We start from the raw sequence: 21,721 nt of genomic DNA, 5'->3' as shown, positions 1-21,721 counted from the left end.
TTTATATCATCTTACAGTTGTGGTAGGTAGCTTGAAATAGTTTTTGGTTATCACTATTTTAAAATTACTCTGGTTATGCCGGCAGCAGCTGTACAGCATGTGGTTGGCTTCTTCCTGTCTCCCCCTGTATGACTGATAGTATTTTATATTTTATTTTATTCATTTCAAAACGTTATTCTGAGAAGGGGCCAGTAGATTTCACTAACCTGTCCATGAAATAAAAAAAAAATAAACAACTTCTCTAAATTTTAGCTTTCTAAATATAATTGAAAACTTCTGAAATTAGTTGAGATCTTTGATATGGAGGCTGTGGTTAGTGAGAGAGAACATAGAGAGAAAAGTGGCTGCCAGGTGTCTTAGCAGTTGTTCAAGTGAGTAGACTCACCTTGGGGGAGGCCAGCCTTTTGTGACAGCATTTCCTTATTCTCACATTTTTCTGATCCTAACAAAATGATTTTCTAACATCTTAGATTTCCTCCCCGACTATCTGCCTGCAATGCCCCTTAAGGGGGCAAGAAAAGAGACTGTTGATAAAACATCCTCTAAAGTCAATGAATTCCCTTTTTCAGATTGCCTTCCACATAGTGCATAAATATAATTTGTACATATGTAGTTATTTATACGTTGGTTCTCCCATTAGAATGGAAGCTTTTTAAGGGCAGAGTTTGTTTTCATCTTTCTTTGCATTCTTAGTGTTGAGCATGATGGCTAATACACACAGTAAATTACCAACCAATAGGATTGGAGAGCAGTAACCCAGATCGTGGACATTCTGGATATTTCAATCATAGAAGGGAAATTTAAGCCTATGGCATGAAAGCTGTAACCAAATGTGGAGCTTGTTAACCAGTGGCAAAAATATTTCCTTCCTCCCTTCCTCCCTCCTTCTCTCCCTCCCTTCCTTCCTCCCTCCCTCCTTTCCTTCCTTCCTTCCTTCTTTCCTTCCTTCCTTCCTCCTTTCCTTCCTTCCTTCCTTCCTTCCTTCCTTCCTTCCTTCCTTCCTTCCTTCCTTCCTTCCTTCCTTCCTTCCTCTCTTCCTTCCTTCCTTCCTCCCTCCCTCCCTCCCTCCCTCCTTTCCTTCCTTCCTTCCTTCCTTCCTCCCTCCCTCCCTCCTTTCCTTCCTTCCTTCCTTCCTTCCTCCCTCCCTCCCTCCCTCCCTCCTTTCCTTCCTTCCTTCTTTCCTCCTTTCCTTCCTTCCTTCCTTCCTTCCTTCCTTCCTTCCTTCCTTCCTTCCTTCCTTTCTTCCTTCCTTTCAAAAATTTTCTTCTCATTCCAGGACAGCTGTCCTGTAGGAGTCCTGCAGGACTCCACTGTTATTCAATTCAACGAGCATTTATTGAATGCTGATACATGTCAGGCACTGCATTAGGTATTGTGGACTGGCATTGGGATTGAATTTATGATTTCATCAAGATAGGAAACTCCTTATGATAGAAGTGGGGAGGAGGGTACAAAGACAAACAGCTATTGTCAAGGAACTATATCCTATGTATGGGAGGGCAACATGTATAAGTAAATATAAAACACTTGTAGAGTTGTGTATAATTGGGGTGTGTGTCAGGAAGAGGTGACATCTGACCTGTATTTTTGACTTAGAGACTCTACATTGCCTTTTGGTTAGTCACCCTGCTTCAAATCTCTTTCCTATTTTAATCCATTCTCCCCTCAGCTGAGAGTGATTTTCCTGAAGGTCTGGTCTGAACATGTTAGTAACTCCCACTATTCAGGCTCTCTATTGAGTCTAGAATCAGAAAATCCTCTATTTGGCATTTAAAGCCTTGCATTTCCTGGCTCCTTCAAAGGTGCCATTGCACCTTTGCATTCAAAGGTGAGGAGGGAGGGCATTCTTGTCATGAAAGAATGGAAGACAATCTGTACATAAACATCTCTTTTCCTCTCTGTCTCTCTCTCCTTTCCCCCTTTATTGCTTTTGGAGACAACCACATTCTCCTAATTTTCCTTCTAATTACTTACTATTTGATTCCTTTGATAATTCCTCATTCCCTCTCTTCCCCACCCCCCATCTTATTCTTCTATCCATTACTTTCTCCTTTTCTCCCATTTGGGAATCCCATTTTCTTCAATGACTTCAACTACCACCTCTTTGCAGACTTTTTTTTCTCGTTGCTGACAGGCATTTCTACATGGATGTTCTGATGCCTTGAACTCAACATGAGAACTGAGATTCTCTTTCTTCCCAAAGCTACTTCTCCTTATAACTTCACTATTTCTATTTCCCAAATGGTCTCCTAGGTTTAAAATCTCTTGTTATCTTTGACTCTTTTACCGTCTTTTCTATCACTTTCTCCTATCTTGTCCCTTGAATTGGACCCCTCCTCTCTCTTCCCACTGACATTATCTTAGGGTAATGGAGTTCATTAGGGGAGTCACCAATCAATCTGAGGAACTTTTAAACTAATTTTATGAGCCTTTGTTTGAAAGCAACCCCACCCCTGCCATGAAGGGTAGAGATCTGTGCACTTCTGCCATGTTTGAGGATACAGACAACTTCTGATTATTTTGCAGCTGCCTGGGATACTTCCAAGATGGATTAGTTGACAGACTCAAGAAGATGGATTATTGTCAAAGTTTCTTTCCATGATCCATAAAATTGAGTGGACAGATTACAATAGTGAAGAGTACAGTCAAGTTCTTTTTGGGGGAGTAGGGAAGACTACATCTATAGTTTTGTCTTCTGCTATTCACTTTCCTATCCCTCACTGCCCCAAAGACTTGGTAAGGCTGTCTTAAAGTAGAAACACATGGGAAATGCCCAAGTTTGCTCACTTAACCAAAGGAAAGATGGACCTTTCCCAATTAATTAGCAACTAAGGAATTGACATAATTCTTTTAAAAATTAATTAAATTTTGGGCATATTTCCTAAAGAAGCACATGGCAAAAATTAGCGTGGTCATCTATATGGCTCATGAATGTAGTCTATAAGCAATCTTCATGAACCTTGTGTAAAGGGAGAAGGATTTAAAATTGTCTAAGCAGTGTAATTTCTAATAAGAGTCTAGGAAAAAGCAGCCTTGGGAGTTGCTTTATAGGGTGATCCCAAGTTCAAAAGTCAGGTGCTGGATGTTCTAGAAAAATAAGGTAATTTCAATCATGTCACATCCATCCATTTCCACATTTATAAAATGAAGAATTTGTGAAGTCACAGAATAATATGCTGAAAAGAACCTTGTAGGTCAGCTAGTTAAATTCTCTGACTCATCCTCACCCCCATGCTCTACCTCTCAATTTAGGAACTCTTTCTATGGGAAAAATTCTTCACCTTGAGACTAAGGCCTCCTAAAGAATCTTTGAAAAGATTTCAATGGGACTACATAGTCCATGAAGAGAATCCTACCTTGGAGAAATAAAATCACCATAGGGTCCCTGCAGCTAAAGGATACTATATTACACAAAAAGTTTAATTTCCTCTAATCCTTAAGAGCCCAACTACAATAGCCACCCCTAGCTATTATAGTGAGTTATTTGGACAAGGATCTGATGTTACTGCTTAGCTTCTTTTTTCTAAGGAAATCTAAGCCCTTAGAGGATCTCTTTGAAATGAATTCACTGGCATATTGGTGTTATTTTATATATATATGTGTGTGTGTGTGTGTGTGTGTGTGTGTGTATATGTCTATGTATGCATAGACATATATATCTATGCTATAAACATTTGTGTAAAAAAACATTTGTGTATATACACATAGATATACAGATTCCTAAGTATGAGTTCATATGTAGATACACATATATATGTAGATAAAGGTATAAGCATATGAATGCACAGATATATGCACAAACATATTTGTATATATACACATGTATGTATATACCTAAATATGAGTTTATGTGTATATATGTATATGCATGCGTATATTTTTGTATACAGACATATATATATATGTATAAGTACGTATGTATAAGTTTATGCTCTCTTGCCTTTTGTCTTTTTCGTTTTCTATGGGTTGAAATATATTGTTATTCTGTGTACTGGTAAGGGAGCAAAGAACCTTGCTACCTATATTTGGAGAAATGTAGTCCCAAGCTAAATCTAATCTACACTTGGAGAATTTCATGGAGTTGTTACAGGTAAGGGCATATTCTCTCATTTGGCCCACTGCCTTTACCTGCCAGGGCATTGTCTTTGGCTATTGTAATGGGCTTCTAAAGGGTCTTCCTATCTTCTCTTTCTTCCCTTCAATCCAATTCTTATATTATTGCCTGAAAATTGGCTTTTAAACATAGATCTGGGTGTGTCATTCGTCTTCTCAAAAATATTTAGTGGTTACCTACTGTTTATTAAAATCCAGTTTTCTTTGTCTGACATTCAGGTTTCTCCAAAATCTGGCCCCTTTCCAGTTCTTTCCAGTCTAATTTCTTATTACTCTCTTCTAAATAATCCAGGCCTCAGCCCAGTGACTGCTAACATTAAAAATACGCCTTTTCCATTTCCTTGTTTTGCTCATACTATGTTCTATGTCTGGAACATCCTCCTTCACCTTCATTTTTAAAAATTTCTTATTATAAAGAAAAAACATCTTTGAATGTTTGAGAATTCTAACTAATGAGATGATAAGCCATGATTCCAGATAACTAAAGATGAAGACAGTTACTCATCTACAGAAAAGGGGATGGACTCAAGCCACAATTTTTAGACTTGGCCAATGAAGGAATTTGCTTCATTGTTTTCCCCCCTCCTTCTTTCTCTGTCTCTGCCTCTCTCTCTGTCTTTTTTTCTCTTTCTTTCTCTCCTTCTCTCTCTTCCTCTATTTTTCTCTCTGTCTCTATCTCTCTTTCCTCTCCTCCCTCTCATTCAGCGAGGGAAGGAAGGTAGGAGGGAGAAAAAATAAATACTTGTTAATTGAAAATAACAAAATTTAAAAGTTTCATTTCTTCTAGTCCTATCTTTCATGAAGTCCTCTCTAATTTCTCTGTTTAGGAATAACCTTCCCTCTCAGACCTCAGATGTCATTTTGTTTTACACCTCCTTAGTGGCTCATAACCTTCACATGGCATTTTTAAAAATTGTAGTTATTTAAATATCTATGCCTTGGGGTAGCTAGTTGGTTTAGTGGGTAGAGGACTACTCTGGGAATTCAGGAAAATCTGAATTCAAATCTAGCTTCAGATGCTAGCTATGTGACCCTTTTTATCTCAGTACTATGCCTTAGCTCTGTAAGTTCTTGAGGGCAACATTTTACCTAAAATTTCAATCTCTCCTTAGTCCAGGTATAGTATATTCATCCAGTAGGTATTCAAAAATATTTAATTTAATTAGTTCACTGGGGATAACTACAGACATAGCTCACAGGCTCAAGCTAGGGGGAGTGTGTTTCTCTGCTACTGCTAACCTTAAAGAACCTAGTCCCTCAGTTGTATATGTAACTGCCTCATACCTTTGAATTGGTTTTAAGTAGGTTTTCTTCGAGGAGGTGGGGATTAGCAATCAGGGTTAAGTGACCTGCCCAGGGTCACACAGCTAGTATATGTCAAGTCAAATAGGAAGCCATATTTGAATTCAGGGCTTTCTGACTCTGGGACTGGAGCTCTATCCACTATATCACCTAGTTGCCCTTTCTTAAGTAAATTTTTTTAAAAATTCATTTTCAGCCAGAGATGGCAGGTGAGCATGGTAGGAGACTTGCACAAGTTTTCCTCAGAAGGCTAAAATAAGTTTGTTGGTAAAATCAACTTGTGGCCAGAAGAAGCTAGAGTAGGTCTTTTCCAGGGGTGAGATAGAGATTGAGACCAGCTGCTGAGTGAATGAGCTTTTAAAAACTATGTTTCTGTGACAAATGACTTGTCTAATTGCCAGTAGAGATGGAGAGAAGGAAAGAAAACATCTTTATCTAAGATGCACATCAAAGTGAGAACTGATAACCCAACTTTTCCTCATGAAACACTCAAAAGGTACACACCTTAATTCTCCTTTATAGCACTAGAGAAAGTTATGCTGGTTGTAAAATGATCCAACCATTCTGGACAGCAATCTAGAACTAGAGCAAAGGGCTATCAAACTCTGCATCCCTTTAACCCAGCAGTGCCATTACTGGGTCTATATTCCAAGGAACTCTTAAAGGAGGGAAAAGGACCCACATGTGCAAAAATGTTTTTAGCAGCTCTTTTTGTGGTAGCAAAGAACTGAAAAAGAAGTGGTTCCCATCAATTGGGGAATGGTTGAACAAGTTGTGGTACATGAAAGTAATGGAATATTATTGTTCTATAAAAAATGATAAACAAGTTGATTATAGAAAGGCCTGGAAAGATTTACATGAACTGATGCTGAGAGAAATAAGCAGAATCAGGAATACCAAATTGTACACAATAAGAACAAGAATGTCTGATGATCAACTCAGTGGTTCAGTGATCCAAGGCAATTCCAATAAATTTTGGACAGAAAATGCCATCTACATCCAAAAAAAGATCTAAGAAGACTCAATGTAAATCATCACATTCTATGTTCACTTCTTTTTTCTGATTTTAAATCTCGCCCATTGTTTTTCCCTTTTGCTCTGATTTTTCTCTCACAATATGATTCATAAAACAATATGTATTAAAAATGAATGAAAAAAGAGAGTTATCCCGCAATATGCATCTTGACATCCCTCAATACCTCCCTCTAATTTACTATCAACTTTCCATTTGGCTGAGGTGATAGATCAAGGAGAACTAAATGATAACTAAGATTTGATTGAATTAGAAATCCTTAAAGAGGAAAGAAAAATCAATGTGTTAAGTTAAGCTATTCTCAATGGTATTTGAAAATATTTGATATCTCTGATAATCCAACAGACAGTAGTGAAAACAATTTTATGTTACTGCCTCACATCCTTCAAATTAGGAAAAAATATTTAAAAACTATGAAAGACAATGCTGGTGAGGCTGTGGAGAAACAGATACATTTATCACTGCTGATAGAAATGTAAACTTGTAGAATCTTTTTGAAGGGTAATGTAATGGGCTGAGGTTTGAGTTGATGCAGTGAGGTCCCAAGTACATGAGGCTAAATAGTAATTGGACTATACTCTATTAATATACATGATTGGATAAAGAATGGTCCCTGCCCACTCTCTGTGCAAGTCCTGATGTGTTGTACAGGAAATGACGATTTTGATGGGTGGAGGCAGAGACAGGAACGGGAAGAGAAGCTGGGAGAGATGGGGCCTGGGTTCCATTCTCCTGGCTGCTGGTCCTGTGGCTGCTGGTCTAGCTAGCTTCTTGACTCAGCTGCACACATTGCTATCGCCGATTCTCTTCCACCTCCGATCCTTCTTCACTGAGAATAAAGACTGACGATTTTTCCCTAACCTGAACTCCGGACTCCTGCTGATTTTAAAATATGCAATCTTCACAGGGTAATTTAGCAGAACCACTCTGGAGAACAATTTGAAACTATGCCTAAATGGCTAGAAAATCATGTTTATCATTTTACACAGAAATACCACTACTAGGCCCGTATCCCAAAGAGATCACAGAAAAAGGAAAAGAACCTGCATGTACAAAAATATTTATAGCAGCTTTGTTTGGGGTGGCAAATAATTGAAAATTGGGGGGATATCTATTAATTAGGGAATGGCTGAACAAGTTGTGGCAAATGATTGTTGAATACTATTGTGTTATAAGAAATGATGAACAGGATGGTTTCAGAAAAAAAAAAATATAGCAAAGCCTATATGAACTGATGCAAAGTGAAGTGAGAAGAATGGGGAAGCCATGGTGCGCAGTGACAACAATGTTGTAAGAAAGTTCATCTATGGAAGTTGATACTCTGGATTAATACAATGATCCATGACACTTTCAAAAGAACTCATGATGAAAAAATGCTATTTATCTTTAGAGAGAGAACTGATGAACTCTTGAGTGCAAATTAAAGTAGAATTTTTCCCACTTTCTTTATTTTTCTTACTTTTTTTATATATGACAATGAGGTAGCACACAGGATAGAGCACCAAACCTGGAGTCAGGAAGATTCTCAACTTCTGATTCAAATCTGGCCTCAGATACTTACTAGTTATGTGCCTGTTTTTGCCTCAGTTTCCTAAGCTGTAAATGAACTAGAGAAGGAAATTGAAAACCATTCCAGCATCTTTGCCAAGAAATTCTCAAAACGGCTCATGGAGAGACTGATATGACTGAAACCACTGAATAAGAAACAAGAGTGGCTAATATGGAAATATATTTTGTATGATTTCACATATATAATTGATATCATATTACTTGTCTTCTCAGTGGGTGGGAAAGAGAGTAAGAAGGAAGGAGAGAATTTGGAATGCAAAATTTAAAAAGAAAAAATGTTAAAAATAAATAAATTGAAAATGTCTTTTTTTAAAAAAATAATTTGGCAGTACATAGTAAAAGTTACAAAAATAACCCATTACAAAATAATTTCACTCTTGGGTATATGCTCTGAAAAGCTGTGTGTTTCTTTTCCTTGAAAAAGGAATTATCTGTTCAAAGATTTTCACGGTGCCTTTATATAATGGAGAGAAACTAGAAAAATCTCATGTCCAACAACAGGGGAAAGGTTAAATAAATTACGGTATTTTAATAAAATGAAATATTATAAAACAATTAATTCAGATGAAGGAATACAAAGAAATCTGGAAAGAGGTTTAAAAAAATGATGCAATGTGAAAAAAGCAGAACTAGAAAAATGGAGTATTTACATGGACAAAGAAGGGTTAATGAGAATGAAAAGAGAGAATTTTGATAGAGATGTGGAAGGAAGAAGTAAAAGCATCAAGATACTTTCTGTAATGGAATTAATTTGAGAGTAAATAGACATTAAGAGACTATAATTGTTTGGAATGATGTTTGATAAGTTTTTGATGAAACTTTAAAAAAAGATTATTCCCATTGACAAGCACTGACAAAATAGAACCAATTCCTCACTTCCCCCTGCCTGCCTCAGTTGGGGAATGGCAGGACCACATTATCCAGTGGAGACACTAAGGTGCTACCTCAGGAAAATAGGAATCAACTCACATCAATATCGCTGGCCCCAGGGAATGCCACTTGTAAGTAATGAAATCGAGCTGCCCGGATAGCATTGAACCAGTCCACAATTTCCTGAGAAAAAGAAAAGAAAACACGGTAATGAAACAAACATTGTCAGGAGATTGGTCTTGAGAAACTAGATTTGTTTCTTCCATCCAGGGACCAGTCAGAACTCTGGACAGAGGAGAGGAAGGCATTAGTCAAATGAGAGTATGTTTACTTGGAAGTAATAAGCGAAATCCTCCAAATTGGGAAGGTAATTCCACTTTCAGGGGCTGAATGCTGGCTTTACTTCCCTTTCTCAAAGACATTTTCCGAAAAGCTTTGTCTCTAAAGAGGAGCTGATTGCAATCCTTTGAGTAATTTTCCTATAAAGGAGTCTGATGAATTGAAGTCTCTGAAATCATCCCATATTATCCTGAACATTTGTGGAGTATGTCACATTGGCAAAATGCTATTTCCAAGTGACTTTTATCAAGGACATTTCTATAACATCTCCCCTCTCCTACCCAGGTACTCTTTTCAGGTCTCCCATCTTCCATGAATATTTCCAAGTGACTTCTATCAAAGACAGTTCTAATAACTTCTTCCTTCCCCCACCCAGGTAATCTTTTCAGATCTCCCATCTTTCATGAATACTTCTGGGACTAACTCCAGATCATCAAAGTTTCATATATCATTTGTTGTTATCTAGTTGTTTTCAATCATGTCCCACTCTTCATGACCTCATTTCGGTATTTTCTTGGCAAGGATACTGGAATGTTTTTCCTTTTTCATCTCCAACACATTTTACTGATGAGAAAACTGAGGCAAACAGGATAAAGTGACTTGCTAGGATCTCACAGTTAGTAAGTATCTGAGGTCAGATTTGAACTCAGGAAAATGAGTCTTCCCATTTCCAAGCTCAGAATGGGTCACCTACTGGCTCATGTTCCTCAATGCCATATTTGACTAATGAAGATCTCAATTACTTTTTAGTTGTTTATACTTAACCTAGGTGACTAAGTGGCTGTGTTGGACTTGGAGGCAGAAAAACCTGAATTCAAACTCTGTCTTAACTATGTGACTTGCTAGCTATGTGACTAGGCAAGTCATTTCAATTTTCAGTGTTTTTTGGCAAGTATCTAAGACCATAAGTTGTAGAAATGGTGCCAACCTGAATTGAAGGGAAGTTTCCTTTAGGTAACAATTATTGCTAGCATTTATATAGAGATTTAGGGCAGCTAAGCTAGAGTGCATCAATAAGAGTCAATAAAGTCTGATTTCAAATCTGGTCTCAGGACATGTACTAGCTGTGTGAGCCTGGGCAAATCATTTCATTCTGTTTGCCTCAGTTTCTCACCTGTAAAATGAGCTGGAGAAGGAAATGCAAACCACTCCAGTATCTTTGCCAAGAAAACCCCAAATGGGGTCATGAAGAGTTGGAAATGACTGAACAATGAATCTTATAAAGATTCATTGTATTTCTTTCTTCAAAGCATTTCTTACTTCCTGGGGAATGTGGTAGAAAGTAGGCTAGTTTCAAATGAACCCAGCTATGATCAGTTGTAAATGACTTTACTATTCTCAGCAATACAATGACCCAAGACTATTCTGAAATTCTCGTATGAAAAATGCTATCCATATCCAGCGAAAAGAACTGATTGTGTTTGAATACAGATTGAAGCATACCCTTTTTTTAAACTTTATTTTTCTTGAGGATTTATTTTTTGAGGGGAAATCTATATGACTTTCATCAAAATGTTTTGCATAATTCACATGTGCCTTCTTTATGAGCGGGTGGGATGGGAGGAAAGGAGAGAATCTAGAACTCAAAGGTTTAAAAACAATGTAAAAACTGTTGTATCTGTAGCTGGGAAAAATAACACTATTTAATAAATAAATATTAAATATCAAATGAGCCCACACCTTTGTTACTTACTAACCTTGTGACCTAGGGCAGGTCAATTGGACTCAATTTCTGTATTTCTAAAAAGAGGATAACAGGATCTATAATACTTTTCTCTCACTTCTTGCAAAGTTCAAATGAGATGATGTATTTATGATGCTGAGAAATTTCTGTGTAAAAATTTCAGAGGGAACTGAGGGCTTTTGACATATCAGAGGCAACTTTAGGGTAAAAGAAATAAATGGTCCTGGGTTGGAGTCAGCAAATCTGGCTTTAAATCCAATTCTATTTCTCCCTAGCTGTGTGAGGTTGGACAAATCACTTAGCCAATCTGTGTAAAAGTACTGTTAGCTATAAAATAGGTATAATGCTATCTGAAATCTTTATTGTCAAATACAATAATATGTATAAAGCATTGCTTTAGTACAATGCTCAGCAAATAGTAGATGCTTTATAAATGCTTATTGACTTCCCCTACCTCAGAGAGATGTTACAAAGAAGTAAGATAATGAAAACAAAGTGATTTGTAAATATTGAAATCTGAAATATATCATTGATTCTTAAGATTATTATTATTATGTAAAGAGTTAGAATATGTATCTAATTAATCTTATGGATATCACATTAAGTGGAAATGTGGAGAAAGATCCCCAATAAAGCACGATGGCTACAGTGTCTCATGAAGGTTTCCATGGGAAATTTGGAAAGCTTTCATATTAATTCATGCAGACTGGAAATCACAAATGGTGTCCACATCTGGCAAAATATGCACACCTGGATATGCTGGAAAATATTGGGGTGTGGTTAATCAGAAACAGCCACCCTTAGAAGTTTGGTAATGCCCATGTGAGAAATAGTCATTGACACTGAGGTGAAACTAAACTAATCAGGAGCCAGTGAAGGCTGTGGGTGGCCCATGGTTGAGAGGAGCCAAGGGACATAAGGAGGCATTTAGAAAGGGAGGTGAAAAGAAGTTGCTGGCTTACCTGAGGTCAAGAACCCCCAAAATACAACTATCCTTTATAACCTGCTCTGGTGGGATCTGTGCCAATGAACTGAGCCCTAGATGCTCTGCAGTGCTACTAATTATTTAAGATAAATGGCTCCTCCTTTTAAAAGTTCTTTCAGGCTTCTCCTTCCTATCTTCTTCCTTCTCTCCCTTCCTCCCTCCCTCCCTCCTTTCCTTCCTTCCTTCCTCCCTCCCTTCCTTCTTTCCTCCTTCTCTCTCTCTCTCCCTCCCTCCCTCTCTCCCTTCCTCTCTTCCCTCCCTCCTTCCCTCCTCCCTCCATCTCTCCCTCCCTCCTTCTCTCCCTCCCTCTCCCTTCTCCTTCCCTCCCTCCCTCTTTCCTTCCTTCCCCTCTTCCTCCCTTCTTCCTTCCTTCCTTCCTTCCTTCCTTCCTTCCTTCCTTCCTTCCTTCCTTCCTTCCTTCCTTCCTTCCTTCCTTCTTCCTTCCTTCCTAAATTAGACTGTTTTTATGGTGATCTTCATTTCAATTGTTTGTGCAATCTCTGGGTTGCCTAGGTGGGGAGGGGGAAGAGAGGGGAGAGAGTTTATTTATAAAATCCATTTTGTAGCAGCTGAGAGCTTCCACCCACGCTGCAGGGTTACTTTCAGCCATGCAGGAGAGGCTGTAACTGGCACACAGAATTAGGAATTGTGGGGGGTTGGAGGATAGCGGGATGATGTGCAGTGGAGCCCAGCACCAAAATGAGGAGATAATTAATAATTAATTAGATAACATTTATCTAAAGTTTGCAAAGTGCCTCACATATATTATTTCATTAGATCAGATATATATTCTAATCCTGTCTGGCTCTGCATATGTCTCATGCCTTCTTGTCCTTGGTTTCCACATTTGTAAAAGTTTGGAGGCCCCTTGACAGCCCCTCCCTGTCATTCCATTCAAGAATTCTCTTTTTTAGCAGGTATGGGTTCTTAACTCCAGGGGCCAAGGAATCCTCAAATAGATTGAAGGGGATCCCACTAATTTTAATAGACTGATAATTGTATTTCAATATGATTAATTTCCCATTGTATTTTATTTTATGGGTTTAAAATCTCTCTTTTGAGAAAGGGTCCATCTAGCCACAGGCTTCACCAGATTGCCAAAGAGATCCATACCACAAAAATGGTGACTAACACTAGCAAGAGTTGGGAAATCCAAAGGTGTACAATATTTTCAGGCCTTTTTGATGTGTTGATCAAATTTGCTATTTCTTGGTTTTTTTCCCCTCTTCTTCATTTCTTTTTTAAAAATGTTTTTTGTTATATGGGATGGTTCTGTGAGACTGGGAGAAATTAAAAAACGGTAAAAAATAAAAAATAGTAATAAAATTTTATTTAGAAAAAGAGCACTTCTCCCTTGCTCTACCTCAAAAGGAAGTTAATTAGTCTCAGATGGAATAATTCCAATAATGGAGAGCTTACCACTCCAAGAGGCAGCCAGCTCTAATCTCTACATTTGTAGCTTTTCCTGTTATCCTAGGGAGGCAGAAATCAATAGAAAATCTGCTTCAATTGGTTGGCATCAGATTCTATGTCTTTCTTAGACCTGAGCTCTTTGACCTACAAGCTAAAGGCTGGGTTGGGGAGCATTCCTGTGCCCTATGTGGTATGAGCAGGAATCAAATAGCAAAAGGTGTGTGTGTATTGGGGACAGGAAATTGGGGGGCAGAAAAGGACAAATTCCTGTTGGCCTGAAGCCTTTCTTCTTGAGCTGCCATATTTTTCAGAAAGATTGGACCCAGGAAGCCCAGAATGAGTCAAGGATGAAGCCTCTCCTGCTGACATAATTCTACTCCTCCCCAGATAGAAGAAGCTTGGATAATTTCAGATATCATAGAGCTACAGGGAACTCCAGTGCTTGCTATATTCTCTTGCCAACCACTAATGGGAAGCGTTCTGTTAAAATCAAACTGCGAGTACAGATTTGCTTTGAGAATCTCACTGAAATGTTACTCTTCTAGAGGGGACAAAGATACACACACACACACACAGAGAGAGAAAGAGAGAGAGAGAGAGAGAGAGAGAGAGAGAGAGAGAAGGAGAGAGAGAGAGAGAGAGAAAGAAAGAGAGGGGGGGAGTGAGGGGATTTGCTTTTTGATGGCTCTCAAGGGTAACACTTTCATTCTAGACTCATAGAAATCCCAAAGAAGGAGCCCTCTTTGGATGATGTCTGTCCCTTCAGCCAGTAGGCACAGTAAATAGAGTACTGGATTTGGAATTAAGATCAGAATTCAAATCCTAACTCAACTAGCTGTGTAATTCTAGACATTTCTCTCAGAATCAGTTTCCCCTTTCTGGGAAGATGGAATAATAGTATCTATTTTCCAGGTTTGTTGTGAGGATCAAACAAGATGACATTTGCTAAATGCTTTGCAAATCATAAAGTGCATATAATTGCTAGCTATTATTAATGTCTTTGGTAAATTTCCATATTATTACCTTAAAAGAGCTTGCTCCATTATTTTTTTTTTTTCTGATGTACTTTACTTGTTAGGAACTGCCAATCCCTGAGAGAAGCAATGTAGATTAAAAGTTGTGCTCCATGGTGTAAGTTACCCTCGATCACAAATACCTCTGCCATGATTGTTCTCTTTTCCATCATCCATGTCATCTCATCTCTGAGACCATCCCCTTCCGAACTGGCCCAGGAGTGCCCTAAGAGTTCACTTTTCCCATTTCCTGGGCCATGTTGTTCATGTAGGTTCAAGCTATAGAGGAACTCTATGGAATGAGGCAATTTATTTTACTCTTGATTGTTAAAAAAAAAAAAAAAAAAAACCAATGGAGAAGTTACAACTGAACTCGCTTCCCCTTCCATGAATTTTAAATCACAAGAGTGACTTGGCTTTCTTCCTCCCAAGTGAAAATCAAGTCACTCAGATTCAGGAGGGCAGACCTCATTCACGTCGGGGTCTGCTAGGCTGAAACAGGATCCTTCCCCATTGTTAGTTTCTTCACTGCTCTTACCTTGCCATCTTCATGATATACAAAAATATTCCTGGTGCTGTTATCTTTCAGGTAAGTTATCTGGAGGCCATGAGGATTTCCAATTTTGGCTGGCTGGAAGGTGGCATTTAAATGTTCAATCTTCATAATCGCTTTGGGCTCTTTTGCCTAGAAAACAAAATCAGATCTGGTTGGTAGCCGAGAAAACACTCCAGGACTATCCTGAGGGGTATAGAATTTTCTGAAAAGGGTTCCTTGGTCAGAATGTTACTCTCACCACCACTGGCTTTCTTCTCTGATGCCTTAATGTATTTACTTTAACCTCTACCCAACCTTAGCAATGCTATCTCCAACTGAATTGTCATCTTCATGTGGAAACTTCCTTCAGGCTCAAGAAAAGTGAGCTATCATCTCAGAAGGGTCCAAATCACTTAGGGCAAAACAAAACCCTCCTTTGGCCCAGGAGAAAAATAACAGAAATGACTAGACAATAGACTACACCTGCTGTCTGCTGCCTGCCGAGCCAAAGGGCTATCATGCTTCGCTCCCTGGTGCCTCATCCTGGAGTCTGTGCTCCTGCCCAGTGCCGAGCTACGCTGCCAAGCCCCTGGGCTCGATATATCCCCAGGCGGCAGTTTGTCGAGAAGTCTGGCTGTCTGGCTGTCTGGCTGTCATTGGCATCCTGGTAGCCAGTTCAACTCAGTCCATGGGTAGTGAGCTCTTCCCATGTCTACCCAGGGACATGTCGCTTAAACATGTCACTTAGCTCCTGTCAGCCCATGGTCCCTGAAGCACATTTCCCACTTGGGTGTTATTTTTTTTTCTGCCTGTTTTCAGAATAATCCATCAGGCTGGCCATGAGGTTAAACTAATTTGCTAGTACCAATGGCTGAAAATGCCAGACAGGCTCTCAATCTGTTGTACAAACACAATCTCAGCGTGGGTAGAAGGAAGACTACAAACTACCTGACTCTTTCCTTTTTCCTCACACCTGACTTCTACTGGTTGAACCTACCCCTGCTGAACCACCATTCCCTGAATGCCCACTGTTTTATCTTCTCAACTTTCTGAGGGTGAGGGCACTGCAGGGTTAAAGCTGACAACTTTAATGCAAGTAGTAAATATGGAGGTTATACAAACGCCAGCATGATTTATTTTTCTCGATCAGGATGTGGTACAGACGAAAAGCTCACATTTGCCATTCTCTTGGCAAGAGGGGTGGGACTATGGATGCAGAATGAAGCTTTCATAGACAGACATGAGCAACATATTGGTTTTTAATAATATCTTTTTGTTACAAGTAAGGATGTTGGGTTATAAGGAAGTAGAGGGAAAGAATCTTCAATATTTAAGATTATATGATATATAATCTTATATATTAAGAGAATATTAAGGAATACAAGGTAGGAAATTTCTTAATTTTCTTAAATAAGGAAACCCATAAGTGGAAGAGATAAGAATTTTGTCTATAAGTTGGATTAGATGGCCGCTAAAGTTCTGATCAACTCTCCAATTTTGTAAATATTTGGGATGTTAAAAGTGAGGGCAAGAAAGGAATTCACATGTTATTTATGATGGGATGGCTGGGAGAAGAAATGTCAAATATATACAAATATATATTATATAAATTTACATAATTTATTAATATATAAATGACATTGATAGTTATACATATATGAGTATGTATGTATATGTACATACATATATACATATGTATATGTATGTGTTTTGGGGGGGAGAAATAAGTGACTTGGCCAATGTCACACAATGTCACATTTGAGCCTAGATTTGAACTTAGGTCCTCCAAGGCTAATGCTCTATCCCACTGTATCATCTAGCTATCCAAGACACACACATACACACATATATATACTTAATAAAGAAAATCTTTTGGTTATATTTATATATGATTGAATATAATTATACTTAAATTTTAATAAAATTAAAAAGATACTGCATGAAAAAGAAAATAATGTTTGCAAAGTGCTTTGCAAATATCATCTCATTTGATCTTCACAATAATCCTGGGGCATAGATACTATTATTATATCCATTTTACAGAGGAGGAAATGGAGGCTGACAGTGATTAAGTGATTAGCTCTCATTTATATATTACTTAAAGGTTGATAAAAGCATTTCTATCCTTGCTAAAATCCTGTGATATACATAGGCTGTGTAAATTATATTATTCTCCTTTTAAAGATGAGGGGCTCAAGGCTCACAGTGGTCTGTTGGGTGGCCCATGGTCAGACCGCCAGTAAGCAAAAGGGCCATTACTTGACTCCAGGCATTGATTTCAAATCCAGCTAAGGAGAAAGCTCCATCTTCTTTTTTTTATTATTTTTAAAAATTTATTTAATAGCCTTTTATTTACAGGTTATATGCATGGGTAACTTTACAGCATTAACAATTGCCAAACCTCTTGTTCCAATTTTTCACCTCTTACCTCCTACCCCCTCCCCCAGATGGCAGGATGACCAGTAGATATTAAATATATTAAAATATAAATTAGATACACAATAAGTATACATGACCAAACCGTTATTTTGCTGTACAAAAAGAATCAGACTTTGAAATATTGTACAATTAGCTTGTGAAGGAAATCAAAAATGCAGGTGTGCATAAATATAGGGATTGGGAATTCAATGTAATGGTTTTTAGTCATCTCCCAGAGTTCTTTTTCTGGGTGTAGCTAGTTCAGTTCATTACTGCTCCATTAGAAATGATTTGGTTGATCTCGTTGCTGAGGATGGCCAGGTCCATCAGAACTGGTCATCATATAGTATTGTTGTTGAAGTATATAATGATCTCCTGGTCCTGCTCATTTCACTCAGCATCAGTTCGTGTAAGTCTCTCCAGGCCTTTCTGAAATCATCCTGTTGGTCATTTCTTACAGAACAATAATATTCCATAATATTCATATACCACAATTTATTCAGCCATTCTCCAACTGATGGACATCCATTCAGTTTCCAGTTTTTAGCCACTACAAAGAGGGCTGCCACAAACATTCGTGCACATACAGGTCCCTTTCCCTTCTTTATAATCTCTTTGGGATATAAGCCCAGTAGTAACACTGCTGGATCAAAGGGTATGCACAGTTTGATAACTTTTTGGAAAACTCCATCTTCTAAGGCATGATGTGAACCTGCCATAATATACAGACCTACCATTGCCCCTCTTTCTTCTGCTGTTTTCAGCATCTGCTTTTTCCCCAGACTTCTGCTATTAATTAATATGACAGCTTCTGAGATGGGGGAGGGGTGGAGCTCAGTGATGAATGCAACCAAGAAAAAAGTTGATCTTAATTTGGGGAAAATTTTTTTTTTTAACTTTAAAGAAATCATCCAGTAGAGACAATTGAAATTAGCAGCAGATAGATCTGCAATCAAGAAGACTAGAGTTCAAATACAAGCTCAGTTAACTTACTAGATTTCAGGCTAGTAACTTAACTCCCATCTGCCTTCATTTCCACCTCTGTAAAATGGATATAATAATAGTATCTAGATTGTGAAGATCAAAAGGATATTTCCCAAGCATTTTGCAAACATTATAGAATAGAACAACAAAAAGAACACTCATTAGTTAGTGCCTCCCTTCCAAAATAACGTTATATTTATTTTGTACATACTTACATGTGAATGTGTTATCTCCCCTAACAGAATAGACTCCTTGAAGGCAGAAATAGATTAATTTTTGTTTTCCCTATCTCCAGCAAACAGCAGATGCTCAATAAATGCTTGGACCTTGTATAAAACTAATGACTATTCCCAGGTCTTTTATAGACTATTGTTGTGTCTGACTCTGTGACTCTATTTAGAATTCTCTTGGCAAAGATACTGAAGTGGTTTGCCATTTCCTTCTCCAGCTTAATTTACAGATGAGGAAACTGAGGAAATAAGGTTAAATGACTTATCTGGAATCACACAACTAGTAATTTGAACTCAATTTGTCCTTACTCCAGGGGCAATCTAGGTGGCTCCATGGATTGAGTCCTCGGGTTGGAGTTAGGAAGATTCATCTTTATGAGTTCAAATCCAGTCTCAGAAACTTTACTAGCTGTGTGACTCTGGGCAAGCTACTTAACCCTGTTTGCCTCAGTTTCCTCATCTGCAAAATGAGCTGGAGAAAGAAATGGCAAACCACTCCAGTATCTTTGCCAAGACAACCCCAAATGGAGTTACAGAGTCAGACACAGCTGAAAAATGACCAAATGATAATAACAACTTCTGACTCCAGGCCCCTCTCTGTTCACCGAACCACCTAGCTTCTTCTTTATGGTCAAAGTGACTTCATATTGCTTATGGGAAGTTTACTGGGGATTTTCCATCTGATAATCTTTAGAGATAGGGCTGAAGGCAAATGGTAGTGAGAAGGGGAGAAGAGTAGGAACTAGTGTTTCTTCTGAGTTTTCTGCTGCCTAAAGGAGTCATACTGGACTGGGACTCTTCTCAGACCTATTTAAACAAAAGGATCTTCTGAATCCCCACCCCTCAAGTCATCCTTTCCTGTAAGAGTCCCTTCCCATGTGGTTTCTGGAGACCTGTCGAGGCAGATCATGAGATGCAGTCTAATGAAATGCTTGGTTTGGCAGAGTCCTCTGAGCATTTCTTGTTAGCAGCATTTTGTGAGAACTCTAGAATTTAAGTTGGGCTAGATAGCCATGGAAGCCCCTTTCAACTTGAAAGTTCTAGTATTTTCCTCTTCTTGCTGGCTGGGTGATGGAACTGGTTGTCAATGTTTTTTCTCCATTCCTTTTTTACACTACCGATTTTTTTGTTTGTTTGCTTTTTAAATTTAAAATTTTTGTTAATATGACCCCAATCTTATCTAAATAAACTGAGAATTTCCAGGATGTGATTGGGAAAAATAGGGTTCAAATCTCACCTTTTGTATTCACTAGCTATGTGATTTTACTTCTCCATGTCTCAATTTCCTTATTTATAAAATAAATGGTTGACTCTAAGCTAATCTTTAGTGGCCTCTAAGGTTCTGTTCAGCTCTCAATCCATGATCTTAGCCAATTAGCAAATGCATATATAATGCTTTATAAATATTGTCTCTTTTGCTCCTCAAAATAACTGTGGGAGGTAGGTGCTATTATTACCCCCCCCCAACTTATGCTAAGTGACTCAACTAGAGCCACACAGCTAGTGTTTTTGAAACAGGATTTGAATTCAGGTCTTCCTAACTCCAGGGCCAATGTTCTATTCACTCAGACAAATTTCTGTGAACTGCTGACCACAGGAGATAAGGTAGAACTCACTCTTCCCCCTACAAAGGAGAATTTGAAAAAGAAATGTATATAGACTACAAAAGAGTATGAAGCACGAGTAACGGATATAATTAGAAAGAAACTAATTAAGTCTTGATGTTAAGGAAAATTTTCCTTAATAATTAAAACTACCCTAGAGTGAGATAGGTGAATTGCCTCTAAAGTGGTGAGCTCATCAACACTAGAGGTATTCAAGAACCAGCTGGAGAGCAGCTTGTCAGATGTGTTGGAGAATGGAGTCAGTCTATTTGGATAAAGTGCCCAGAGCACAGTGAAATCTAAGTGGGTCTGGAAACAGCAGACTGGGGAGAGGTAGAGGAAGGTGGGGTGGGAAGGGAGACTTTGGAACTGGCTTTATTTAATAGAGGAGAATGATTTGTAATTAACTTCTTATGAAGGAACAAGTGATTTACAGATTGCATTTAGGACATCATGAAAGTCTTGCCCAAAAAAAGATCTAGGAAAAGAGAAGTCAAGCCAAAAATTTTTTATAACTGGGGAAATCACAAGTAATCCTTTTTTTGTTGTTGTTTGTGTGTGTGTGTGTGTGTGTTTTGTTTTGTTTTTTGGTGGGGAGATTCTGAACTTTCTAGTTCCACCCCCATAATTTATACATGAGGAAGGAAGCAAAGTCAGGATTTGAGCCAATTCTGGGGCTTCCTCCACTATCCCAAGCTGCCCCTTGCCCACAGTGACCATTAATAAATATCTAAGGTGTGACCACAGAGGCCAGTAGGAGAAAGTAGAAAATAGTGAGATAGTATGTGAGTGAATAAGTCTGGGTGCCAGCATGTGGCATTCTTGGGTATGGAACACTCATAGGCTCACAGATTTATTGTTGGAAGGAGACTTAAAGATCCAACCCCTGCATTTTACAGATGCGGATACTGAGGCCCAGAATTTATGTGATTTGTTTAGGTTAGACTTCTCTTTTTTGAAGGCACTTTGGACAGAATGAAAGCCACTTTAAACCACCACCACCACCACCTCCTCAAGTAGAAAAGCTTCATTCTCTCTAATTCTTCTGGACAACAATGTAGACTAGGGAAAAGAAGGGAAGTCTTCTATTTTAAATTGTTCCTGTGAACGTGTCTAAGAGGACCCTGGAGCCCAAGGAGATCCAGGCTAATCCTTTACTTTGAAAAAGGAAGAATGTTTTGCAACACACAGACACTGGACATGCTTTATCATTTCCCATAATAAATGGTCCACATCTGCAAAATATTCTTGTCCAATTCCCAAGCCCCAGATCTAGGCTTACGTCATTTTTGTTGAAATATTTCAGTGCCCCCTCTCGTTCGGTCAATACAAACTTCCTGCTTAAGAACTGTCCGTTGTCTCGACCTCGCTTCCAAAGAAATCCTTCTCGGTATCCTAAAGGAGGAAGAGGAAAAGCACAAATTTATATACACAGTTGGTTACAACTAACTATTCCTCATTAAAAATCCAACCCATTTAAGACCCCAGATACCCCAAAGGGTCAGTAGAAGGTGGGTGGGAGAGTAGAGATGCTGATAACTGCCCCCAACATTTTTAGAGTGCTTTTTGCTATTATTAAGTGGTTTTTCAATTGTATGGGACTGTTCATGATCCCATTTGGATTTTCTT

At 38.4% G+C, this 21,721-nt stretch overlaps 1 protein-coding gene across 1 annotated transcript in view; it reads right to left on the bottom strand.

The window, feature by feature from the left end:
* Window positions 1–21,721, bottom strand: part of ADAP1 (ArfGAP with dual PH domains 1) — a 178,123-nt gene that overhangs the window by 15,816 nt on the left and 140,586 nt on the right. The window contains exons 5-7 of the mRNA XM_031941442.1: window positions 21,375–21,487; window positions 14,860–15,006; window positions 8,987–9,070 (exon numbers count right to left, since the gene is read on the bottom strand). Coding sequence (XP_031797302.1) covers window positions 8,987–9,070; window positions 14,860–15,006; window positions 21,375–21,487 — 344 coding nt within the window. The remainder of the gene's footprint in view (window positions 1–8,986; window positions 9,071–14,859; window positions 15,007–21,374; window positions 21,488–21,721) is intronic.

The sequence above is a fragment of the Sarcophilus harrisii genome, chromosome 1 (assembly GCF_902635505.1).
Source record: "Sarcophilus harrisii chromosome 1, mSarHar1.11, whole genome shotgun sequence".
Lineage (NCBI taxonomy): Eukaryota > Metazoa > Chordata > Mammalia > Dasyuromorphia > Dasyuridae > Sarcophilus > Sarcophilus harrisii.
Note: the sequence above shows the minus strand (reverse complement) of the source record. Positions and strands in the feature narration are given on the sequence as shown.